Source organism: Leptonychotes weddellii, chromosome 10, assembly GCF_054177405.1.
Source record: "Leptonychotes weddellii isolate Sample4059 chromosome 10, ASM5417740v2, whole genome shotgun sequence".
NCBI classification, from domain to species: Eukaryota; Metazoa; Chordata; class Mammalia; order Carnivora; family Phocidae; genus Leptonychotes; species Leptonychotes weddellii.
This window is the reverse complement of record NC_138378.1, coordinates 62933501-62961073: the sequence shown is the minus strand read 5'-3', so window position 1 is coordinate 62961073 and position 27573 is coordinate 62933501. Positions and strand designations below refer to the sequence as shown.

The 27573-nt window shown below is 36.6% G+C and overlaps 1 protein-coding gene and 1 non-coding gene across 3 annotated transcripts in view; both read right to left on the bottom strand.

Moving 5' to 3' along the window:
• Positions 1 to 3778: 3778 nt before the first annotated feature.
• Positions 3779 to 3885, bottom strand: LOC145716009 (U6 spliceosomal RNA). The gene has a single exon (XR_014138348.1). It is a non-coding gene; the product is annotated as a U6 spliceosomal RNA (small nuclear RNA).
• An 802-nt stretch (positions 3886 to 4687) lies between these two features.
• CIMIP6 (ciliary microtubule inner protein 6) overlaps positions 4688 to 27573 on the bottom strand; it is a 161228-nt gene continuing 138342 nt past the window's right edge. For both annotated transcript variants that reach the window (XM_081832035.1, XM_081832034.1), the window contains 3 exons: positions 24503 to 24656; positions 11876 to 11988; positions 4688 to 11063 (listed from right to left, as the gene is read on the bottom strand). In XM_081832035.1, the coding sequence (XP_081688161.1) occupies positions 10695 to 11063; positions 11876 to 11988; positions 24503 to 24656 (636 nt within the window). In that variant the 3' untranslated portion in view covers positions 4688 to 10694. The remainder of the gene's footprint in view (positions 11064 to 11875; positions 11989 to 24502; positions 24657 to 27573) is intronic.

Here is a 27573-nt window from a genome sequence, read left to right as displayed (position 1 = left end):
AACAACATTTTGTGGTTTTCAGTATAAAAGTCTTGCACTTTTTTTGCTATACTTATTCCTAATTATTTTATCCTTTTTGGGAGTAGGATGGGAACAGGGCAAGTTAAAACACCACAAAGCTTACTGTTCTCACAGAGACTAAGTCATTTTTATTGAATAAATGCTCTTCCAATTGTTGTAAGCCTTTGGTTAATTTTCAGAGTTTTGAAACAGTTGATTTCAATAATTTTTGCCCAGTGTTCTCGTTTCTTTTATGGAGGAGTGGATTTTTAGAAATCTTTTCTCTGATGTGCCAGAAATCAGAACTGCCTATTGTTTATACCACTGTCTTTCTTAGACCATCTGCCTGGTCTCTGAGGATATTTGAGCTATAGAAGCAAGTGACTGGCAAATAAAGAGGTATGATACAGAAATTCATTGGGCCACAGGGCATCTTGGTGGATGTTATATATCAACAGGTATACTGGACCAAAATTCTCATCACTGAGGTCCCAGGGAGAGTGGTAAAATTGAGGTGTTACAAGCTGTTCCTCAGTGACTTAGAAGTGAGAGAGCAATGAAGTGTCTGATAATAAGGAACATTTTTCATGTTTCTTGGTGGAAGCTCAAACCAGGAGGAATATTGTTGAATCTCAAATCTAGGAATGACAAGTGCATTTCAAGTGTCAACTTGAATCAATTCATAATAATAATCTGGAGCTCAGTGTTAAGAAAATTCTGTGATCACATGTGGCCTTAGTGCCAATCACTGTATTGATCAAGTCTAGCCAGGAAATAGTGGCCAGTCAAATCGGGTGAGTGAGGAGAATTTAATAAAAGGATTATTTAGGAAGCTGTGGGCAGAGTTAAAAGAAGTCTATGAGGGAGTGGTGCTGGATATAGGACAGAGATTGGGATTCCCACTTACAGGCCTAAAGGACCTTTAATAGGACTGATTGAAGAAATGAGAGTTTTAGTGATTGATCTAGAGTTCTTCTTTTGGCCATTTTTTAGTACCATCTGTGAGATTACTTGTAGTAAAATCAATACTTTGTCCTTAAAAATTTCAGGAGTTCAGGACACCTGGGTGGCTCAGTCGTTAAGCATCTGCCTTCAGCTCAGGTCATGATCCCAGAGTCCTGGGATCAAGCCCCGCATCGGGCTCCCTGCTCGGCAGGAAGCCTGCTTCTCCCTTTCCCACTTCCCCTGCTTGTGTTCCCTCTCTCGCTGTCTCTCTCTCTGTCGAATAAATAAAAATCTTTAAAAAAAAAAAAATTTCAGAAGTTCTTAACTAAAAATGCTTTGGAACATTTTTAAAGCAAAACAAATACAATTTATTATTAACTTTTATCAAATATTTCAACTTTAATATGGTGAGAGATTCCACATTACCAAGGGTTTTCACTGTAGATGTCATCATCTTACTTAATTTTCACAAATAAATCTGTATTGCAAGGTTTGAGAATCCCCAAGTGCAGCCTGACTTCTGACATCAAATTTGGGGGTTGTCACGACCACCCTCACATTTGTTAATTTGCTAGGAGGACCAAACTCATTAAAAGCTCTTATACTCACAGTTATGGTTTATTACAATGAAAGGATACACATTGAAATCAGTGGAGAAAAGAGGCACATGGGGCAGAGTCCAGGAGAATTCCAAGCATGAACTTCCATTTGTCTTCTCCCAGTGAAGTTGTGAGCAGTGCTAACTTCTCTCAGTAACGTGTGATGAAACACATGGAATATTACCAACTAGGATGCCTTGCTGAGTTTTGGCGTCCAGAGTGTTTAATTGAGCTTGGTCCTATAGTCATGGTTGACTGCCAACCTGGCTGACCTTAATCTCCAGCCCCTCCAGAGGTCAAACTAATACTATGTGGCCCAAGACCTCTCCCCCCACCAAAAATTGCATTGTCAGCATAGACTTTCTGGCATGGCCCAGGGTCCCCAGATAAACAAAGACACTCTTATCAAGCAGAACATTCCAATGTCTTAGAAGTTACCTCACAGAAGTCAAGGGCAAAAGCCAGACCTCTCTTTGGGCAAGGTTAATCCTTCAATACACAAGCATGTACTACGGTTATAAAAGCCTAATATAAAAACAGGATGGAGGAAACCCTACAGGTATGCAGACATCTGATAGGGATTTTCCTTTTGTCCCATAGCTCAGTGATATTTTTTAGTGTGTATAAGAATTACTGTATACAAAATTTTGTATACTGGACATCATGGACTATATAGGGGACTTTCAAGGGAATCTTTACTTTATAGGCTGACGCTTAAAAATACCTTCTCAAGGGGCACCTGGGTGGCTCAGTCGTTAAGCATCTGCCTTCGGCTCAGGTCATGATCCCAGGGTCCTGGGATCGAGCCCCGCGTTGGGCTCCCTGCTCCTTGAGAAGCCTGCTTCTCCATCTCCCACTCCCCCGCTTGTGTTCCCTCTCTCACTGTGTCTCTCTCTGTCAAATTAAAAAAAAAAAGATTAAAAAAAATACCTTCTCAATATTCTCAACTCCTTCCACAGTGAAACACACAGACTCATAAAACAACAAAAGCAAAGGGGTGCCTGAGTGGCTCAGTTGGTTAAGTCTTTGCCTTTGGCTCAGGTCATGATCCCTGGGTCCTGGGATCGAGTCCCGCATCGGGCTCCCTGCTCACTGGGGAGCCTGCTTCCTCTCCTCCCTGTTTGTGCTCTCTGTCTCTCTCTCTCAAATAAGTAAATAAAATCTTAACAACAACAACAAAAAAGCAAAGCAAGAAATAATTGCACCCTAAAAAATTAAATTGTTTTTACAGAGAACTTAATCTGGAAATTTGGTTTCTTTTACTGCCACAATTAAGATTCTAGCCATGGAAATTGTGCTAGGTCATACATTTTTTTCAAATCATTTGCCTATGATTGTGAAGCAAATTGCTGGGAACTCTGGGGACCATTTTTGGGGTATCTCTTTCTGATGCAAGGTAGACTAGAGAATGGGAAAATTGTGTGAGACCTATAAAATTACTTAAAAGTAAAACCTTTGGCTTTCTTAATCTACAGCATATAAAGTTTACAGAGTAATTTGAAGAAAATTTTATAATAGCTATTATTACAAGTAAAAAGTAACATATTCTCTATTTCTCACAAAATTCACTCCTTCAGAAGTGTTCTGTGTGGTTACCCATCTTTGATTTTGGTGGGCATGTAACAGCACTGGGCTCTGCCTTCTGGGCTGAAATACTGTAGATCACCTTGATATAATTTATCAACAAAAAGCATTTTCTCCATAAACCTTAATAAGTTAGCAGTGAGTTTCTGTGGTGGAAAGGGTTTTTTTCTCCTTTGTTACATTTTGATTTATAGCATGGCCTTCAAAGGAGCCGTGTTTGAGGAGCAGTGTTTGAGGAAAATAGCGATTCTCACTAATGGTTACATGCAGCCTGTCCTCACAGAATGAATACAAATAACAAAATATACTAATACCAATAAATATTTTTTGGTATGACACACCAGTAATTAACTTCGCAAATTTGCTTTAAAAAAAACAGACAAAAAACAAAAAGCCTTTGTTGCACAATAGATCAATGGTTGCCAGACTATGATTTCACAGACTAGGAAAATTACCAAAATTTTGGGGGGAATTGACATAGAGTAGCCAAATATTTTCTTTTGCCAAATAAAGACACTACAAGAGGAAAAAGTCCCCTAGAATCTAATATCGGAATTATTTCATGAAATAACATTTTTGTAGTCAATACATAAATTGATCCATAGGATTCGCTGATTTAGTTTTGTTTTTCTGCTTACATCCTACTTGTTCTGTCCAGGTTTCATACCAGTCTTTTGCATGTGATCCTCACACGGGGGCCGTGCTAATCTTCTCTGTATTGTTCCAGTTTTAGCAAATATGCTGCCAAAGTGAGCACCATACTAATATTTTAAATGATTTCAGTAGTGATCTCATTGAAGATCTGTGAGTAAAAAACTCTATTCTGTGAGTGATTAAAACCACAGAATCTGAAACAGGATGCCTGGGCCTGAATCCCAATTTGGCCACTTACCAGCTGTGTGACCTTGGTCAAGTTACTTAACCTCCCTGTATCTCAGTTTCATCATCCTTAATATACTAATATTAATAGTATCTACCTCAGAGGCTTGTTGTGCAGATTACGAGTGAAAATATATAAAGCACTTAGAACCGTGCCTTATAAAGTTGTATTATATATGTACTTGCTATTATTGCTAAAATGTGTATGTCTGGCAATGTCCATATTTTGTCCTCATTCTTGACTTATAGTTTAGCTAAGCATGGAATTCTATGTTGAGCATTACTGCCTTTCAACATTTTCAAGGTATTATTCCATTTTCTTCTTGTATCTCTCATTCTGGCTGAGAAGTTTGTCTTTCCTTATGGGCAACAATCTCTTTTCTCTCTGATTTGCTTTTAAAGTTTTTCTCTGTACATTTGATGTTCTGTGGTTTTATTATTCTGTGTCCATGTGTGGATTTAATTTCATTTTTTCTAGCTCAAAATTCATTTCGCGGGCGCCTGGGTGGCTCAGTTGGTTAAGCGACTGCCTTCGGCTCAGGTCATGATCCTGGAGTCCCGGGATCGAGTCCCGCATCGGGCTACCTGCTCGGCAGGGAGTCTGCTTCTCCCTCTCCCGCTCCCCCCTCTTGTGCTCTTTCTCTCTCTCAAATAAATAAAAATCTTTAAAAAAAAAAATTCATTTCGCTCCCTTAAATCGAAGACTCCCATCTTTCTTTAATTGTAGAAAATTCTCAATCAGAAGTTACAATTAGATTCTGCTGCAAGTGGTTTTAAAAACAACTCTAAATCAAAGTGGTTCCTACAAGATAGAAGTTTATTTCTTTTTCACATAGATGAGGCTCTCCAGGTGGTGTTTGATGGTGTCAGGGGCTCAGGGACCCTTTTATTTTATTGTTCCACCATTCATTCTCAGCAAGTAGATTCTCTAATCAAACTTAAATCATACCATCTGCATTTGAGCTACTAGGAAAGAAAAAGTAGAGAGAAAAATCCTACTTCTTTAAGGACATTTCTGGAAGTTGTACATGCTGTTTTGGTTACATTCTAGAACATAGTCATATAGCCAATCCAGGTATAAGGTAAACTGGGAAATATTGTCTTTATTCTGGGCAGCCTAGTTCTTAGCTAAAAATGGGTGATTCTGTGAAAAGGGCAGAGGGGGAGACTGGTTATTGGGAACAGGTAGCAGTCTCTATCATAGCCATTTTTATTGCAGATTTCTCTCATATTCCCTCTATTGTGTCCTTCTGGAACACTTAGTAATGTTCTATTTTCTCTGTGCCTCTTTCTTTTTAATATTTCTTTTTTATCTTTTTGTGTTTCATTCTGTGAGATTTCAACTTTGCCTTCCAACTTGCTTTCTTTTAAGCTATGTTTAGTCTACAAAGTTTTTAAATTTTTTTTAATCTACTAAATTTTGAAAAAAATGATATATTTTTTATCTTTGGAATTTCTATAGCTTATTTCCCCCCCCCGAAATATGCCTCTTATTTTTTATGCTGTTCTGGTTTTTCTGTATAGTTTTTATTCCTTTATGTCCAGAATCATTTAAGCTTACTTACTTTATAGTCTCTTTGCTCTGTTGTCTGTAATTCTCAGGGCATGAATTCTGCTAACTCCCTCCGCTGGAAGATAGGTATTTTCCATCTCATCTTTAGGTATTTCTTTCCACGGTGTCTCATGTCCCCAGGATTGTAGAGTGTGACTATGGGGCAGTAGTGTATTTGTCTTTTGTCTATACCAGGGTCCTTTGGGTTTCTCTGGTTCTTCTGGATCTTTGATTCTCAGGTTTTTTTAGTTTGCGTTTTCTGTGCTACTTCTCAGGAATACACCTGTGGCTCCTACTTTGTGCACAACTTAGTTTGGGAAGTGTGTTGTCTGGGAGGTAATCAGTTTGCTTCACCCCCTAATTCTCAGGCTAATGGGAGAGAGATTCTAGAATCCTTTTCACAACAGCTGAGCTTCAGCTCCATTGCACATGGGGCCTCAACTCCCATTGTAGCTCCTAAGCTCAACTTCTGATTCCACTTTTGCAGTTGCCTAGTTAACCTTACCTCTTGATCACTACTTTTTAGTGTTCTCTTTTTTTCTGGCACCTGAGGATTTTGCTTTCTTGTTTTAGTGCTTAGTTGTGTATTTTGAATGTTTTTGTTTATCGAGTCTTTGTTGGTGTAAGTATGATAGGTGCTTCCCACATCAACTTAGTCCATCATAGTGATAAGAAGTCTGAGAGCATTTTGAATCCCAAAAAGCAGTAAAGTGACAATCTCTTAATAAAAGTTTTGAAATTGCTTTTATACTCCTTAACCTTGTTTTTTTGTTTGCAATGGGCCAGCATTGTCCTGTGCATTGACATTTGAGAATGAATGGACAGAGCACTGAGAAACTTAGGTTCTGTCCCTGGTTTTGTTGCTTGCTAACTGCCAACTTGGGGAAATTATTTAAGTTCTCTGAGTCTATTAATTAGCTGGAAGATTGACATACATAGTATTATTTTCCCTGCTCCATAGGATTATTGTAAAGATCCAATGAGATAATAGATTGGAAACTGCTTTAAACCTTAAAACACACAAAGATTTATGGTATTAATAGCAACGTTAAGGACTAAAAACCATTAGCTCATTCATTAAGGTATTTTTTAAAATATTAAATTTTATGAAGGACTTTTTTTTTCCCCTTTGTTAAACAGAAAACAATCCTCATCCTGGTAAAAGCTATAATTCTAAGAAAATACTAATAAAGGGACAACTTGAAAATATTCAAATATTCTTGTGAAATTTAAGAGCACTATTTGTACCAATAGGCAGTTATAACTTTAATAGACTATGGAATTCATTGTGGAGAGACACACCCTTAGCAGTTAAAAAAAAACAGATAATTGAACCTGGAAATCATCACTGCATTTTGTTATTATGTGTTTTCTCAAACAATGGATACTAAAAGTTTAATTACACTTTGTAAGGAACAATAAACTTTTTTTAAATGCAGAAAACATGTCCTTATACTTGGAAATGTTGAGAACCACCAATCTAGCCTATGGTAGTAGTCCACTAACTGGGCTGTTTGGCCCCAGACCCTCCATCTCTCACTAAAACACATTCCCTAAGACAGAAGGACTATGACAATTCTTACTTAATGTCTGCCAGTCAATTGTGAGGTCTATTGCAGAAAATCTGTGATTTACTAATGGCCACAGTACTAAGTTTGCAAATGATTTACTTAAAAGAAAATTAGAGAATGATTCACGATGGCAGACTGGTCATATACATCTACCACTTACTGCCCACTAAATCTCACAAAAATACATGTAAATAGATATTAATAATAAAATATAGTTTAATAGCATTGGAAACCAGGGAAATCTACTATCAGAAGAAATAGATTTTTATTAAGTTCTAAAAGATATTACCAGAGAACAAATGTTTGGAGGAACAAAACTAAATGAAAGAAAAACCGAGGGGTGCCTGGGTGACTCAGTTGGTTGAGCTTCCAATTCTTGGTCTCTGGTTGTGGTCTCAGGATGTTGTGGGACCAAGCCCTGCATGGGGTTCTGTGCTCAGTGTGGAGTCTGCTTGTGATTCTCTCATTTTTCCTCTCCCTTCCCCTCTGTTCCTCCCCCAACTCATACACACTCTCTCTCTAAAGTAGATAGATGAAATCTTAAAAAAACAAAAAAAACCAATGCATGTCTAGAGATGACTGCTGTAGAGGGAGGTTGGATAGAACTACGAGCTTAGAGCTAATGGATATTTTATTTTTTATTTTTATTTTTTAGAGCTAATGGATATTAAGAAGTGGAAGGGGTCTGGGGCATTTATCAATTTGAAAAATTAGGGAACTGCATGTGGAGCAGCAAATTAGTAACCCCTCCCTGTTCTGCATGTGCTAAGTGCTGGGCAGCTGTGGATGAACTGACTCATACACTAGGGCTAGAAAAACAGGCCAGTGCTCAAGTAGCTACTGACCTCCATGAACGTCAAAAATCCCATCACACAAATCATCTTCAGATCATGTCTGACTCATATCCTAACCCTGTCCCAAAGTCAGGTGCAGCAGACAGAAACAGTTTACACTGATAAGGATCTGAAAATCACATAATCAGAGAAGAGTATACAACCAAGAATCACCACACATTTGAGGGAAAAAAGTATAATACCAAGAAATTGAGGCATCATGCTCAACAAACAAAAATTAACAATTAAGATGTTAAGCTTTATTATGTTCTAAGAGTGATAAGAGAAACTATCATATCCATAATATAGGAAAAGTCTTATGTATTAAGGAAGCATTTATAGATCTTAGAAATTAAAAAATAAAATACTAATTAAAAAATGTTTTCCATAGATGGCCTGGTATAACAATTGACATGGCTGAAAAGCAAATTAGTAGAAAATTAGTGTCAAGGGATTCTTGCATTACTTAATGGTAAAGTACCATGAAAAAGATCATGAGAGAAAAGTTAGGACATATAGAAGATAAATCTGAGTGTTCCATCATTCAGCTGGTAGCTGTTCCAGAAGGAGGGAAAAGAGAGAATGGAGGGGATGGAAATAATAGAAAGGCTACAGAGTAAAATTTTCCAGAATGAAAGAAAGACAAGTACCTTCAAGTTGAAAGTATTTAAATTCTACTACCTCTAATTCTGAGGTTTAACCATTCTCTTTGTTATACTGCAGACTCCTACTCAGTTTGGTTTTCTTTTTTGTGATCTGTAATTTTTGTTTGTGACCTTACCTTTAGCAGGGACTGTTTCTTCTGTGGATTGTGGAAATCTCTCTCTAGGGGAGTTTTGCATTTGCATTTCACCAGCAGGACTAATTTTTATGTTAATTTTCTGTCCTATAAGATGTTCTGCATGTAAATTCTATTCCAAACTGGAATGTGGCACAAGCTTGAGGTTTTACTTTCTTACAAAGATTTTAACCACTATATATAGCTGTAGGAAGAGGCAAACTTTTTTGCTGTCTGCCTGGTTATACAAGTGAAGTTCTTCTAGTCTGCCTTGTACCAAGATAGGCCAACTATTTGAGGGTTCTAGCTTTATGCAGGTTTCAATCTCAACTCTATTTTGGAGGCCATAAGATTCCATCAAGGGGTGCCTGGGTGTCTCAGTCAGTTGAACAGCTGCCTTCGGCTCAGGTCATGATCTTAGGGTCCTGGGATTGAGCCCCGCATCAGGCTCCCTGCTTAGCGGGGAGTCTGCTTCTCCTTCTCCTGCTCCCCCTGCTTGTGCTCTCTCTCTCTATTAAATAAATAAAAATCTTTAAAAAACTTCAAGTCCTTAGCCTTTAAGACCTCTTTCCATATTTGCTATCAAACTTCCCCCCACCCTTTCCCACACATACACTGAAGCTTGCATTCTTTGTGCTTCAATTCTATAGTATATCTATACTAAGGAAGACTATGCAGCTCTTAAAATAATGAGGTACTCTACACAAAAGATCTTTAAGGTGTATATTGATAGACAAATAAGCAAGTTCTTATTTGAGGGTTTCTCTGTTTTGTGACCTTGGCTATATATTTATTTGTTGTTTTATTTTATTCAGCATTTCAAGGTGTGTGTAATGAAAGGGGCTCACTATTACCCTTAATCTGCTGTATTGTAAGAACTGAAAGTCCCCAATACACAAATATATAATAATGGCATTCATTCATTTGCAGTCTATTAAAATTTCTTTAGTGGAAAAAAAGGGATAAAGATACACCTATTGTCTTATCAACACTACAGATAATAGTGTGCGACTGATATATTGCCATGGAAATTTGCTGAGCATATAAATACTCTTTTGGCAGCAGAGAGATATTCTACCTACTCCACTTGTGTGCAACAGAACACAGCCTCTGATAGATACATTTTGGCACACCAAATGTACCAAATAGAAGAGCTGGTAGAATTAACCACGCCAAACTCTTGTAAAAAGCAAAGATAGAGTTAGTGCTAGAAGTGATCTAAGTAAAATAGAAAACAACTTAGGAAATATTTTTATATTCTAGGTATCCATATGTCCTTGAATTAAGAGTATGTGTGTGTGTGCGTGCGTGCGTGCACATTTGTGTAACTAGTACCAGGAGAAATGTTTCCAGATTTTTCACACTCTTAATTGTATACAGAGGGACTAAAAGTTTTAGAATAAGGAGGAAAATTTAAGGTTATAGGAGAACATTATCTTTAAATTTAATTACAGTAATAGTGATAATGTAATCACATTGGTTACTTAACTGATCAATGTACATAATCTCATGCTCATTAACCTTGGGAAATCGCTATTATCCTGATTTTACAGATGAGGAAACTGAAGTCTAGAAAGGTTGAGTAATTTACCCAAGGTCACACAGCTCATAGGTGTAGAGGCAAAATTCCAACCCTGCTTTGATTCCAGAGAACGACTATCCTATAGGGCCTCTCATAAAAGTTTTATATTTGTTAATTATGTTCATTTTTGTGAAAAACAAAATTGTTTGGTTATAAATAATATGACTTAGAAATATGTCTCATTATCTACCACTCATTAGAGACCACTCTTAAATTTTTGGTGCATTTTAATTGTCTTTTTTCATTTTCCCATTTATGTAAATTGAATTTTTTGAGGTTATTGATTAACAGAAAAAGCAACTGTGATGGTTTGTGGGATTCTGCAATTTCTCTCCATTCCAAGGATTAGATTTTTATCTGAAGAAGGTAATTTATCCTGACTTATCCTGACTTTTTATTGGTGGATTGAAACGATCATGCCTGGGGAGAAGAACGTTTACTGCAGTTACTTGGAAGATGTCTGCGACCTTCTCCCTTCTCTCAGGACTTCGGGGGCATGCCTTGGCTGCCTCTCTGACATCTGTTTCTGATAAGGGAGTTTCAGTCTCTGACAGCTCTGGGGAATTTTGTCGGCAGAGACCTGGTGAGATCATTTTGCTTTCCGCTGAGTTTCCTTTCTCTGTTTTTTTGGACACTTCTGATGAGCATGACCCCGGAGCATTCCGTAATATCTCTGTTCCCGTAGGAACTATTGGCCTACTCCCTGGTTTTATCTCTGTCTGCACAAAAGCTCCATGTCGCTGGAAAGGAAAACAAAGTTGACATTAACCAGGGCACACAAGTTGCTGGAAGATGCAGCTGTGAACTCAGTTCATGTGTTAGCTCAAGTTCTGGTGAGGCAGGCCCTTATTTCTGCCTCTGCATTGGTTGTCACCTTAGTCTAAAACTGAAGACAGTGGCATAATAATTATTAGTGAAACTTTTAAATCAATGATAAAAACAGGGTGTGCCAGAAAAATAAAAGGGAAAGGCAGAAAGCCAAAGAGTCAGCATCTTGTTTCCCCTTCTCAACATTTCTATCAGTTGGCTTGTATAAGACTATGCATATCAAATTTCATTTCTTGCTCTATAGTTTGCTGTGGATACAATAACAACTACAGTTCATAGACCTCAGGATTTGTGATTGCATCCCAAATATCAGTTAGTTTCAATGAAAGACTTAAAGTAAAATATGAAAACAAACATCTGCAGTTGGAAAAAAAATCCAGCATGTATTGTAATATGTAATAACATTTACATTTGGCTTTGTAAATCTTAGATGCATTCTCCTGCCTCACCCACATGAGCATATCCAACAGTTTATCAAACTGCTTTACCTTAAGTGAATGATTGTAATAATTGAAACCAAACTCCAAAGACTATGATCCAAAATTATGACATCATTCCTTAATTTTAACTATGACATGTTGTTGAGATTTTACCCCCCTAACAACCATGTTAGTTTGTTGAAATAGACTTTTAGAAAGATGGTTATGACTCGGAAAGGCTTAATGTTCTAACATAAATCTGTCCCATCCTAAAGTATTAAATAATTGATTCTGAATACTCTCACCTTTCCCCGGATGGGCTCATTGGGATTTTTCCTAGCATCATATTGATGTAAAAAAGAGATGTGCTGTATAAAATTCTTTTGAAGTTCTGATGCATCAGGAGAGGCAAGTGGAACTGAGAACAAAGATTTTGTGAAGTCAGGACAAAAATAAGATTTGTATATGGAAATATAATCAATATTCATAATCATGCTTTTTAAAAAATGTTAATAAAACTTAATTTTTTAAAGTATGGATAAATATAATGGATACATCATTCTTTCTCCATGAAAAGAACCAAATCCAAACAACTGAATTAGCCCCATATATGGAATTACTGGTACTTTCTAAAACTAATATTAATGCAATAATGGCTTTAAAAGTCTGTTAGATATGTCTTTTGCATATATACCAAACAAAATTTTAGGAAAGGTGTAAGTACAATTCATTTGTCAACTCATTTTTTACTACTAGAAAGGCTATGTGAACTTTATGCATACGTTGCTCCCAACTAGCACTAACAGAATGAGCTGAAAGACTCCAGGGTTGCTGTAGTTACAGTTGAACATGTGATTCTTTTCATTTCCCATTGACAGACGTTCTGAAAATTTATAAGACTGTTAAACCCTTTAAAAATCACTTTTAAATAATTTTTCAAGCTAGGTGATGGGTATATAGGGATTCATTCTATTGGTCTCTCTCTGTTTCACATTTTTAATAACTTTTAAAACTCACTTTATTTTTACGTTTAGCATGCAAGGTTATATAAAGATCAGAGCAGGGGCGCCTGGGTGGCTCAGTTGGTTAAGCGACTGCCTTCGGCTCAGGTCAGGATCCTGGAGTCCCGGGATCGAGTCCCACATCGGGCTCCCTGCTCAGCAGGGGGTCTGCTTCTCCCTCTGCCCTCTTCCCTCTCGTGCTCTCTGTCTCTCATTCTCTCTCTCTCAAATAAATAAAATCTTTAAAAAAAAAAAAAAAAGATCAGAGCAACTCCCAGTTTAGTGAGGTAAAATTATGGCAAGGAAAAAATTTAAAATTTCTCCCTTTTATAAAAAGTCATATATAAGAGGTTATGTCCACCTACCATATCTCTGGAGCAATATTCAAGAAATTGATAAAATGACTGCTGCAGGGGGAGAGAATTAGGTCACAGAGGACAGAGGTGGGTTCACTTTCACTGTGTATTCTTTTGTGCCATTTGAATTTTGCACTATATGCTTGTGTTAACTATGAAGAAATGAAATTTAATTTTTAAAAAATCTTGCCTTTAAAGTTAGGGAGAATATATAAGAAGGAGAAATATGTTAGTAAATTCATACTTATTAAGCATTCATGAATTCAATTCAATATTCAGACATTGATATAAACTAATTTTGCTAGCAGGAATGATGAGTCTTTAAGTATTTATATATTATATGACTTGAAATGGCAATCTTTTCCCTGTTAGCAGGGAAAAAAATGTTAACTGATAACATTTTCTTGATTTCTAATTGAGATCAGTTACTCAAAACTCATTTTCTACATAATCATTACTTTTTTTTTTTTTTTTTTAGGATTTGCTAGTGTACAAAAGAACAGCAGGTGCCAAAGATTTACTAAAAATGTATGGGCAACTATGACATTGAGAAAATTCTAACCATAACATACACATTTTTTCTACCATTTTGGAAAAGACTGTTGGGTTTTGGGTAAATGCCATGGTCTAGCTCACAGAACATTAGTGTTTTTAGAAACATGGTTTGATAGATTCTTGAATAAAATAAAACAGCTCTAAATTCAGTCATTAATCAGTTGGGGTTAATGGAGTATCAAAAGCATGGGCTTTGGGATAAGATAGACATGTTTTCAAATTCTAGCCCTACCACATTTCCTAGTGGTGTGACTTTGGACAAATCACTTAACTTCATTGAGATTCAATTTCCTTCTCTCTAAAATGGGGATAATAATTTGCTTTGAGAACTGAAAGATGCTGGGATTAAATTAGAGAGGGTCTTTCAACCTAGGCAAGGGGCCAGTTCTTTTGTATCCTAATGAAAGGGAAAATTTTGGAAGGGAGAAGTATGAATCTGAGGAACTATTGACTGTTAGAAACCCAAAGACTTTAGTGGACTGGGGTGAAGGGTTGGTGGCAGCTTGGGCTGGAGGGTAGGAAGGTCAGATATGGCTAAGAGAGAATAGGAGGCAGAGAGGTTTTAAAATCTTCTCTTGACATCCTCCCCCCCCCCCCCCCCAATGCCTGGGAAGATCATTGCTTGCCTCAGGGGGAAGAAACTGGCAGCAACTGGCTAGCCATCTGTTGTCAACTTAGTAATTTGTGAACAGCACAGAAGTCCCTCTAGAGCTGATGAAATGGGTGCATGCTGCCCCTTTGGGTATTTGCTCTGCTACCATTCCCCCAGCAACCATCAGTGCTGATGGACTGAAAACATCAAGAGATTGCCTCCTCTTGTGATGCCTCTTTTTAAGAGTTTAAAGTGGAGGGGAGGGGTGGTGTTCTAACTAGAGGACTGGCCTAGTACAGTGACAGCATATGGAAATGGTCAAGGTTGGTTTTATGGGGTCTGACACTCTCTAGCCTGACCCTCATTTTCTTTCCTTGAAATTCACTGGGAGGCACACAAGTCAGACCCTAGTCTTTACATTTTGCCTCCACAGGGCTGTTGGCTCCCCTTGGGGAACATGACCTAAGATAAACTAGACAGACACTATAAAGAAAGACAACAAAATTTAAAACATATACTGTGTAAGGCTGAATAATTAGAACCGGTACTCCAGGAATTTAAAATAAGCACAACAAACATGCTCAAAGACACAGAAAGTATTATTAATATGAAGCAAGAAGAAGTGGTCATTAAAAAAGAATCACATATATATCAGAAATCAAACAAAATATAATAGCTGAATTTAAAAAGATGAGATAAACAAAAAGACTCATGAATTAGAGAAACTCTCTCAAAGGGCAGCAGTAAAGGATAAAGAAATTAAAATATAAAAGAAAAGCTAAAAGACACAGATGGTAGAATTCAGGAGACCTATATAAAGAAACAGAGGGAAGGAAGTAGTTGAAGAAATAATGATAGGGGTGCCTGACTGCTCAGGTGGTAGAGCACATGACTCTTGATCTCGTGGTCATGAGTTCAAGCCCTGCGTTTTGTGTGGAGCCTACTTAAAAAGAAAAAAGGAAAGAATGATGATAAATATCCAATTAGAGAAAGATCAAAGACCTCAGATTGAAAGGGCTCATAGATTACCAAGGAGGGTGGCAGGTCCAGGAGTAAGATGAGGCAAGTGAGACCCATGTGCTGTAAAATTTAAGGGGGCATTTACATAGCCCTGGGAATGAGTGCCTCCTTAAGTTTTGCACCTTGGGTCCCTCACTTGCCTCACTCTCCTCCCTATCCTGAAGGATACATAAGGAAAAACTAACAACCAAGACACTTTATAGAGAAATTTATGGTCATTTAGGGCAAAGAAAATTCTAAATGCTTTCAAAAAGAGAAGGTAGGTTACTTACAAAGGAGGAAAAAGCAGATTTACATAAAAATTCACAGCAACAGCATTGGACACAAGATGATAATTGATTAATATTTTTTAAAATGTTAAAAAGAACTTTAAGCCTTGAATTTTTATACCCAACCAAACTGTCATTCAGCAGTGAAGCAAAAATAAAAAATATTGGGAGGCAAGGAAATCCTCAGAATATTTCCCCATAAAAAAAGCCTACTCCAAAATTCCAAGAGGAAAAATCCAAATAAGGATAGAAATAAATCAAGGAAGGTGTGTGCCTAAGATATATAGAAGAAAATAACAAATTTTTTTATTTCTTTAAAAAGTCAAGGACTAAAGACCAAAAAAATAAATATTACACACATAACTCAGAACTAAAATTCTACTGTTATTAACATATTAATAGAGATACTGGTGAACTATATATATATGTAAAGTATATATATGAAAGAAGTAGTAAAATGATTTCAAAGGAAAAGAAAAAACTCTCATTATTTGTAGGTAACATGATTACCTGAATAGAAACACCACTGGAATCAACAAAGTGTGAGAATAAGAGTGTAGCAAGGTAAACAGTTAAGTGTATAAAAATCAAAACTATAATCTACTAGAAAACAAAACAAAAAATAAGATACACTCTCTGTGGGAACAACAACTGTACAATATCAAGTTTTTAGAAACTAACAACTAACAAGACCTCTCCTGAGAAAAAATTTAAACTCTCTTGACATAAAGGTAGAACTGAATAGACTTTCCATACTATTAGATAAGATGAAATAGTATGTTACTGTAAAGGTAACAATTTTTCCTAAATTATTCTATAATGCCAACAAACCCAATAAAAATTCTACCTGGATATTTTGAGGGATGTCATAAATTCCAGAGTTTAAATGGAAAAATAAAGGTCCATAAACAGAGAGGTCAACTCTGAAAAGGAAGAGCAAAGAATGGAGACTTTCCCTATCAGATATTAAGCTAAAAATCCAGAAAACTAAAACATGTTAGTACTGATCCAAGAACTAAAAATTAATAATAGAAAGCTCAGAGACAGACTCATTTATATAGGAAACTCTAACATACAAGTAAGGAGATTCCACAAGTCAACAAGGAAAGTATGGATTGTTTAGTGGATGGTATCCAGGAAACTTCTTTACCCCATGGAGAAAAATGAAATAGGTTTCCTATTTAATATTGCACATAAAGGCAGATGCTAGGATTAAGGCTTAATTATGGAAGGTAAAATTATAAAAACAAGAAAATGTAGGAGAATATTTTTGTGATGTTAAGGTAGAAAAACTCTTCATAAACACCCAATGCACAATCCATAGGTGAAAAGTTCATGCCTCTCTCCTGTACAGAATCCTTGTAAACCAACAGCCCTGCAATTACAGTGAAACAATATTTAAAAATTAAAGGCTTAAGGAAAGAAATATTTTTCATTTGTAATATTAAATCTGGGATATTAATACAAATCATAAGTAACTATAAATAACTCTATATATAAAGGCCCCCTTTGAACATTAAAAATCTTAATATCAAAACATATTACTCTCAAAAGATTAACAATTGGACTTCCTGCAGATTTGATGTAACAATAGGCTCCAGAAGACAATGGAATAATATCTTCCAAGTGTAAAAGGTAAATAACCATGAACCCAGAATTCTATATCCAGCTCTACTCTCACCCATTAGAGTGAGGACAATTTGAAGACATTTCAGACAAAAGTAAAGTGAAGAGTTAGCTACTCCTAAACTCACATGGGAAGAACAATTTAACGACATGTGGTAGTCCATTACATTGATGGCTCTAGTTTACTGGTCTCCCACTATTCACATCCTTGTACAGTCCCCTCCTTGTGAACGTGGGCTGGCCTTGTGATTAGCTTTAACCGATAGGATGTAGCAAAAGTAACACTCTGCCAGTTGCAAGCATAAAAAATACCCTTGAGAAAGCCTTTCAGTTTCTGTTGCATTTTTGGGAGCCCTGAGCTGCTAGGTAAGAAGTTCAGCTACCCTACTGGAGAGCCCATATGGAGGGACCACATGTAGAAAGAGGGGCCTGGTCATTCCAGCCTCCCAGCTGAGTCTAGTCCTCAGGTGACCTGCCAAGTGAATGCAGCCACAAGTGTCCACCACCAAGACCAGCCAAAGAACTGCCCAGCTGAGCCCAGCCCAGATTACAGAATCATGAGCAAATAAAATGATGGTTGTTTGAAGCAACTAAATTTTGAGGTGACCTGTTATGCAATTAAGAAACAGAAATACTTCAGAAGCAAGTCAGTTAAATCAATTAAAATGAATTATCTTTTAAATAGTGATCTAGGGGCACATGGGTGACTCGGTTAAGTGTCTGCCTTTGGCTCAGGTCATGATCTCGGGGTCCTGGGATCGAGCCCTGTGTCGGGCTCCCTGCTCACGGGGATCCTGCTTTTCCCCTCTCGTCCCCACTAGTGCTCTCTCTCGCTATCTCTCTCTCTCTCTCAAATAAATAAAATATAAATAAATAAATAATGATCTAGAACCTCCCAGAATCTCAAAAATAATAACTTAAAAAAAAAAAAAACAGGGCGCCTGGGTGGCTCAGATGGTTAAGCGTCTGCCTTTGGCTCAGGTCATGATCTCAGGGTCCTGGGATCAAGTCCCGCATTGGGCTCCCTGCTCCTTGGGAGCCTGCTTCTCCCTCTGCCTCTCTCTCTCTCATGAATAAAAAAAAAAAAAAAAAAAAAACTTAAAAAAAAACAAAACAAAACACTTCTTTATGGGAACTAATAGAAAATGAATCTGCGCTATTAGAGAAATTCCTTACTCAGACATTATATCTATTAAAATCAGACATAACTACCATATTAATTTATGCAAATATATGAGACTTTTAAAGAAGCCCACAATAGTGAAGAAAATCTAAGTAGGAAAACATCAAAGAAGATATTCAAGTTCTTTGTGGTTATTCTACTTCAGAATTCAAACTGAACCCAAAGTAATTACTTTTAAAGAAGCCTTGTTACATGAGGATTACAAAACATAAGGCAAAGTCCATGAAGAATGTTTGAAATCCACTCTCTGTTTCTTGGAAACTTGATCTAATTAAAATAGAAATTTTCTAAACAAAGATACGCCAAACAAGTTGGTGTCAGGCCATCTATATTTTATCAACAAAGACAGAATTTATTCAAACACACAACTTGATTCTTTTATTGGTGGGAACTCAGCAACTTTTACTTTGGGAAATTTTCTTAACTTTTTGTGTGTGTCTACTTAAAAAACATTCATCAGTAATATTTTTCTATCAGAAACTCCATTCTTCTAAGTAGTATTTATTTTGATCTTATATAAAAGTATTATTAATGTAAAAAATAACAGTATAGATTTTCAAAATACAGTGAAAAAACTCGAACATAACTATTGCAAGAAATCATTATTAAGCTACACCTTGGTGCAAAAGAAGCAACACAAACTAAAGCCTACTTCAGAAAACTATTTTTAATGATAATAATAATCTGATTTTGCAATTCAAGAAAACATTAAAATATCAAGTCATTGAAAAAGACTCAAAGTTTTATTTAAGTAGGACTTTCCTCACAAATTAGATCAGCCTTTCCAATTTATAAAGTTTTATGATATAAAACCTAAAGTGAACACTTATTCTTATAGTGACTCAGATATGATGGAGCCCAGCCATTTGTTGAAGTGACCATGGATGGCAGCCAGGAAATTGTGTAGTGGTATAAGAATAAAGGGCACTTTCATTATCAGCACAAGATGACATTGCTGAAATGCCAAAGACCAGGCATAATTAAGTGGGCTGATGGAACAGAATGACCAGGAGATGACTTTTAATTGGTATGATGCATGTTTACATCCACAGTTTCTATGTCTGTATGCATATGCACATATATATATATATATGTAATATCTGGAATATACAAACTATATTTTAAAATGTCATGCTCAAATATTTCCTCTTAAAAACCCTTTTCACTAGTATCCAAACACCATCCAAAATATGAATAAATTGCAGGCCTATATTGTAGTGTGTATGTTTGTCTAAATTACATTATGTCTTTAATCTGTTGAATAATATGTAATTATTAAATTAATCAATAAATATTTGTTGAATCTGGGCATTGTATGAGGACCTGGGATACAATAATGAATTTGGCAATGAGAAACACCAATACAAGAACAGAGAGACAGAGACAGAGGAGGAGAGGCAGGAGGACGGGTTGGTAAGGAGGAGGGAGGGCGAGGAAGGAAAAAGTGAGACTTCCACACCTGGTTTCCAAAGCTAAATTCCAACCTAACGTAGTACAATGCAATAATTAATAAAAGAAATAACTTCCATTTGTTGTCTCCTATGTACCAAGCACTGTGGTAGGCACTTGACATATTTTTTATTTCTCCTAACAATCCTGCAAAGTAGGGATTATTATTCCCACTTCTTGAATTGAGGAAATAAAATGATGAAATTTAAGTAATGGGCCTAGGATCAAACCACTATAAGTGCTAAATCAGTATTAAATTCTACGGGGAGGGAGTATTGATGGTGATAAGATGACCATGATTTCCAGTTAAACATGACAAATTCAACATCTGCATTTCCCTCACCCCCTCCCAAAACACCAGTACAATGATAGTAAAGACCTTGAAAAGCTTAAATCCTTAGGAAAAAAGAGAACTAAATGAGAGCAAAAATAATAACAAATTTGGAAACTGGAAAGCAGATTGTTAAATGGCAATGAACTTGAGTAGACCACAAAAAAACTGGAAGCTAAGTGCTTATGGGGATGGGGTGGGGTCCCAGTAAGGCTCCAGAAATGGAGGCATCTGACAGCTCTGGGGCAGGGAGCATGTGACAAGGTGAAGTTTCCAACAGAGGATTATTGGAGAAATTCCCAGATTTTTTGTTCCTCACTCCAGCAGAGGTTTGGAGGATTCCACTCTGGGAAAATAGACTGGCACAACAGACCGATAGGCATTGATGTTGGGGGGTTGGGGGTCTCTTATGAAATAGCTGGGCCTTGCCTGGTCATCCTAGAACAAAACCTAGCTCTCTGCTCTCATCTTCTACCATGTCCCATACTGAACTAGAGTAGAAGCAACCCCACCTTATGAGAAAAAACTGGGATCTGACTGGTTACTTAACCAAAAAAGTTAAAACAAAGAATTGTGGAGTATTATATATACTAAACTTAGATACTTTATTCTAACCAGTTCAGTCTCCAGATTTTTACTGGAATGCCAATGCATTTCCTTTGCGGGAGTATCCATTGCTTGGAATTGCACTGTGTGTTTCTTGTGTAAACCACACCCCTAATGTAACCTTTCTAGTTTGTTTCTTTAAAACAGAATGGAAACTTAAAGACACATCTGAAATAAAATGACTGCAGAATCCTTCAAGATTTAAAAAATTCATTCCAGCTCCTCTCTTGTAGTGATTTTGTCCACACCTAATTAGCACTTTTAAAAGTTAGTGACTTTGAGGGGCACCTGGGTCGCTCAGTTAAGCATCCAACTCTTGATTTTGGCTCAGGTCATGATCTCAGGATCATGAGATCAAGCCCCACATCTACTTGTCCCTCTCCCTCTGCTCCTCCCCCTGCTCACGTTCTGTCTCCCCCCTGCCCCAAATAAATAAATAAAATCTTTTTTTAAAAAAGTTCATCACCTTTTGGCAAGCCTTTCCAAAGTATCCAACTTTGAATGTATTCTAGAAACTCTCTTAGTACTCAGATTTTAATTTATAAGAATAAATTAATTATGGAAATACAGTAACAAATGCACAGGCATAAATCATTTTGGAAATAACCATGATTTTCAGAGAACATTCTCTGCCTCCTTGGCCTGAGTTAATTGCCCCTTCTTGAAATGTCCCTCTCATGATATCATGAGCAATAGGGGATAGATTCCATAGATTAAACAGGACCGTGTAGGCCATGAGGAGGAATTTGAAATCAACTTTACAAACAATGAGAAGTAACTCATCTAATGGAGGAAAGCAATATCATTTGTGTTTTTAAAAGATCCTTCTAACAATGGTGTGGAAAACATATTTTGCAGGAGAAAGAGAGAAAGCAGGGTAACAGGAACTGTATAACATTAGTAAGAAGATTTGGAGTATATTTTGGAGATAGAGGTGTCAAGATTTGCTGATGGATTGGCTATAGAGAGTAGGGAGTTTTGGAATGACTTCTAGGTTATCCAAACTTGAGGGGGAATAGAAGTGGCATTTATTGAAAAGAGGAAAACTGGCAGGGGACAGGTTTGAATGGGGGAAAGGAACCGTTCTATCTGAGCCATGTTAAGTTTGAAAGGAGATTAGCTCTCCAAGAAAAGAGGTTGGTGGCTGGACGGGAGTTCGAGGTTCAGCAAAGAGGTCAGGGCTAGAGAGAGAAATTGGTTCTTATATTAGTTCCTTTGACTTTAACCTTAAACTTCTATTCCTTGTTTCATCTGCTTTGGGTAGTATCTCTTGGGTACTCATGTTAAATAAAGATATTAGTGGCCTTCTTTCTACTTCCCATCTTCTGTCAACTGTTGATGTGCTTTTCTTGTTAAGGCTAGTAACATAATTCTGTTCTGTACACACATTTAAAATTTCCATACTGTATCTATATAATGCTAAAAGTTGAAAACTACAAAATAGCATTTATAATATAACTATATGAATTTTGTTCACTTCAGGGCCAAATATTGTGCTGGGACTACGTTTTTTTCTTACTGTGTCCAAAGCCTGGTGCCACTTGAAAAAGAATGGTTCTAGTATTTGTGTTAAATAAACCCTCTTTTCCAACTAAAAAAAATTTTCCCCTGGAAACTTTGAAGACATAACTCCATTTCACTTTTGCATCAGTACTTCTTGATTCCATACTGATTCTTATTTCTTAGACAGTGACTAATTTTTCTTTCTCTTTATGGAAACTTACAGAATCTTCTTTTTGTAATTATTGCTTTGCAATTTCATAATGATATATAGGTTGTATCTTTTGTCCCTTCATACTTAGAAGCACTCAGTAGACTCCTTTAATGCCTCACTCTCTTACATTGGGAAACTTTTTTATTATTCTAGAGGCTGTATTATTCTATTATTCTAGAGTACTGGTTTTAATTGGAGGTAGACTGAGTTCAAATACCAGTTATTTGCTCTGTAGCCTTGGGCAAATTATTTAAACTCTGTGCTTGCTTTCTTATCTGAAAAATGAGAGTATTAATAATATTACCATACTAATATATTCCTTAGGGTTGGAATGAGAATTGAATGAGCAATATTTAGGAAGTTCCATAAAGTGCTTGGCAAATAGTATGTGCTCAATAAGTTTTATGTGTTGATAATTATCTCCAGTTTCAGTTTTATTCCTTGCTTTTCTGGAGCTCCAGAAAAGTTGGACCTCCCAGACTGATTCTCCACTTTGCTTTTATTCTCTCATATTTTCTAGTTTTTTGTTGTTGCTGCTGTTGTTGTTTTATGTTCTGTGATGTTTCCTTGACTTTACCCTCCAAACATTAAAAAAAAATAATAATTTGGCATAATTGTAATCTTTGGCTGTCCATTCATAAACTAAGAATAGGATAAGAGATCAACTTGAATTACAAAAAAAAAGTAACTGGTGTAGTAATTGACTAGCTGGCTGAGACACTGGGCTCCACTAGTCTTAATGTTGGTGTAGAATAGAATGTTCATGACTGGAGTGATTATTTAAAAGACAGACTTTCAGGTCACCTTTGGATTCTCTCCTTGGATTCATTCTTGCCTTCTGCTTTGCCTGCTGACTGAGCCTCCAGCTACTTTGAGGTTCTTTCGGGTAGATTGGCTCTTTGCTGCCTTTCCCTCTATCTTTTCTGGAATATTGCTTCTTTGCTTTCTTTAATACATCAACAAGTTTTCATTCCTTCCCACACTGCAGAAAGTTCTTCTTTCCATTCTCTTCATCTTTATGGGTTGATTGCTTTACTATCACTTAATAGAGTCTTGGGAGGTGGGGGATTTAGATGTCTATGTTCAGTCTACCATCCTGAATCAGAAGTGCAAACTTCATTACCTTTCTAAAGGAGAGATCACGTTACAGATTATCTAACAGTCCTCTCCATTAACTACCACCCTTGAAGTGGAAATCATGCTGAATATGACCATTTTGTAATGCTCTGATCTTCAATCTACCTGCCCTTTGTATCCTTAACTAAACTGGCCAGATCACAGAGGCCTGAAGGCTAAAATTAAGTAAGGGACAGCTGACCAATAAAAGTAACCCTTTGTTATCTACTGTCATGTTCAGAAAATTATTTGAAGTTTAGCTTATGAACTTTTATATGGAGTGACAACCAGAGTGGGTACTCAATAAATACATTTTTGTTTCGACTTGATCCTGCACTTCTTTAAGACCTGCTAAATTCTACTCCAGCAGTAGAGATGACTAGAAAATGTGGTAGGAAACACATAGAAACTGACTAAATATGAACGACTTAGTTTATTATAATAACGTTGTCAGGTAAATAACTTTAAGATCGGACAATGTTTTAACAGTCCATGTAACAGTATTTCCTACGTTGTTTTACGGGATACCAGTCATCTGAAATAATCTCCTCAAAAAAGGGTGAGGTGGTCAATACTGGGGAAAACAAAACATTCTTTATTCCTCTTCTTGGAATACATTATGCTTGTGCTTACAGTAAGGGTTTTAAGAGTTCTATGGCTTAAAACATCTGTTTGGCTTTATAAATTCAGTTTTTACAAAACTTATTTGACCACTTCCCTCTTTTTTTGAGCAGCATCTACAAACATCGGAAGGAACTAGTGTCCCTCAGAGTGTGCTTAGAGAAATACTGCCTACAATTTTACTTAGTTATACTTTTTAAAGTTTGGTGACAACAATAATGAGCAGAATGCTACTAAGTATGTGACTTGGAGGCTGGTGTTATCAATGATCAAGCCAATTTTTATTATGTTATAGTAAATATGTTTGGAGATAAGCTGTCCACCAAGAAGGGATAAAGAACAGACTTGTTAAGGGTTGCATTTGCTGTATGTGTATTTTCAACCCCTATAGAGAAGTAATTTTCTCAGGAGGTGTCAGTACATCTAACACACCTTAATTCAATAGCAGTAATGTGAGAGAATGGGAAAGAAGCTTTATCACAGCTAAACTTACCTATTCCACAAGAAGGCTTTTGCAACTTGCTGTGTTTGACTGGCAAAACCAATGGACATGCTGGTTTTTGAAAGTCACTCCTCTGGGTGCTCTTAGTGTCATAAGATGGTTGGAAGGGATGCTCCAGTCTTTTACCATGTGACCACCAGTCACCCTTTATGGGAAAAAAATTGGAAACACAAAATTGAATACCTTAGAACATTTTCATGTGCTGCTTGATGTCTGAATGTTCAGTGATTTGATTCAATAAGTTATTGGATATTCTAGTACTAAAATGGAATCCTGAGATCTAGGAATAAGTATATTTTTACAAAGACTGAATTTTTTAAAAGGTACTTAAAAGTGAATTATCACATATTTTTAGCTAAAAGATAGATGCTAAATTCTTAAACTACTTCCTGTCAACAGAAGTGGAGTGGTAAAAATCAAGTAGTTATATTTCTATATTTTGTACTACCATTTTATTATATATATGTACATACATGTATATATATGGCTTGATTTAATCTAAAAATTATGTTCTATACTTTTCATTATGAAAATACAAATAATGTATTATCATCTAAGATGGTGCTTTTCATAGTTTTCAGTCCATGATGCACACCGTGAAATAGACTCTGCCATGCAAGAACACACAATGCATACACAAACATAAAACTCAGTTTCACAATATTTATTCTTACTACATGCAGTACACTTGACTATTTTTCTATTTTATCATTTATCTCTTCCATTTCATTTCACAATGCTAGTTGCAAACCACAGTGCTTTATAACCCACCTAATGCCTCAGTTTGAAAAACTTTGTTCTAACGAAAAATATCTCCAGTGTTACTGAATTTTTGATGGTAAAACCTGACTTAAGTACCCAGGAAAGGGAGAATTGATAGATTCTCCATGAGCATATATTAGAATCTGATCTCTTAGAAGTTGTGAAAACAGTGAGGGGAAACTTACTAAACTTAATTCTAAGTAAACATTTTTCTTTTAAATCTGGTTGATCAGGTAGACTTAAGACAACCTTGGGAAAGGGCAACTGTGACACCTGGGAGTTCTTGGATATTATTAGACAGTGAAAGAAACTTTAGGTATAATCGAACACCTACTTTGGGCTTTGAGGAGAGAGATCAGGCTTTTAAAAAATCAACCATGATTTTGTAGTCAGAGACTTGAAAAATATGATTCAAGGGGGATGAATATGAGATTCACATAAGTAAAATTCTGACAGTGCAATTGAAGCTACAGTGCTATGAAAAGTAAGAGGCATTTGAAGACATCTATCTGACTCCACAGGGAGTTAGCTCCCAAAGTAGCTTAGTTTCTAAAAACACAGGCATGTATAAAAGAGGTGTACAATATCAAATTAAAAAAAAATAATTTCATGGGGTCACCTTGTCAGGAGATTGTCAAGAAGCTTAGAAGAAATTCATGAAATATACCAAAGGCAGCAAAAATAGGGTTTTCTGGGAGAAAAAAAAATCTTAAGAAATCACAGAAAGTCTAAGAATTTGAAGAAGACTATGCAATTCAGAGCAAAAAATCAGAGCTCCTCAACTTAGGTTCTTCGTTAAGGGAAATTATCTTCAAGCTGAAAAAGACAGGATGAACGTGGACCTAAGAGGGAACTGAGCCCTGACTAATGTAAGAGAGAGTTAGACCTCACTTGGCAACTTTAAATGAGTGCTAGTTTTTAGGCCAATGACAAATTGTAACCCCTGGGTAATGAATACGTTTGCAGAGATCAAAGGAATTTAGGAACCAGGGAATTTTGGAGAACAGGAGAGATGGGCTGAAAGGTGAATTACAAAACTTAAGACTACTTGATGTCGATCCTGGGAATTCTAGAACAGATTACTAAACAGATGGTGTCTTCTCACTATCTGGCTGAAAATAGTCACATCTAACTGTTGTCAGAATGCCTGCTTCTTGCAGGCCTCCTCCACTGCACGATTATGATAGTGCTTATTATGCCTCAGCGTCTCAGATTTATAGGCCTTTTCTCACTTACCCTCACCATGATTCTGTGAGTAGATATACCCACTTTATAGATGAGAAAACTGCTGGGAGATTAACTTCCCCAAAGTGTATCCCTAGCAGACAACAGAGCTGTCCAAGTCAGACCCTTGCCTCCATCCATGCATGCCTCTAATTTCCGTGCTACATTGCTTTATCAAATCTGCTGTAGAATGCAAAGCCACAGAAGCACAAACCTACTTAAATTATTTCAGAAGTAACAATAGAGAGATTTTAAGTATCTTGAGAAAGATCTTCTATGAAAAGGTTTTAAGGAGTACACTGTATATTATCTTCTTTTGTTGATCAGAAACTTATTTTGCTAACACCCAAGTTACCATGTAAGTGACTCTGGGATGAGCAAACTGCTAGCAAATGCCTGGCAGCATTCAATTATTTTTTGAACAAGAATATATTGCAAAAGTTACCCCAAAAGCAGAGATAATCAATTCACCTCTCAAGATTTCTTATGAATTTAGAATTTTACCAAATGGTCTCTTTAGTTTCACAAAATATAAAGGAAATAATTAACAATGTTTCCTCAAGTGTGACTGATGACTTGAAGACCTCAGAGCTGGGGAAGTATTCTGATGGGTGTTGTAAGTGGGATGAAGCTTCACTTCAGCAGAATGAAATCCTACAGTTCAAAAAATGCTGTTTTTCTGTTTTCTATTTCTGGATAGTCTGCCCTTTGCCTGAAGAGTCTGGTTTGTTCCTGGAAGAGTGAGAATGTATATGGGCCTGTGCACATGTACATGCCATGTTGGTACAAGCATTTGCTCATAAAAGATGATAAGATTAAAGAGATAGGTGAGAGCTTGTTTTTTTCCTTCACTCCATGTTGAAGGGAAAGACTAAGTATAAAAATTTACTGCACCATCACTTGAAGTGGATTGTGAGGGGTTGATATGAATTATTTATGATGAAATAAGCCAAACTGGGAAAAGTTTTCTACTGTGATTGCTTTGTCTAGGCTTTGGGGGTCAGTCCAACTCTTGCAGATTGTGGAAGGGGTTTTGCCTAAAGAGGTAGTTGATCTCAGTTCAAAACTTTGGACCC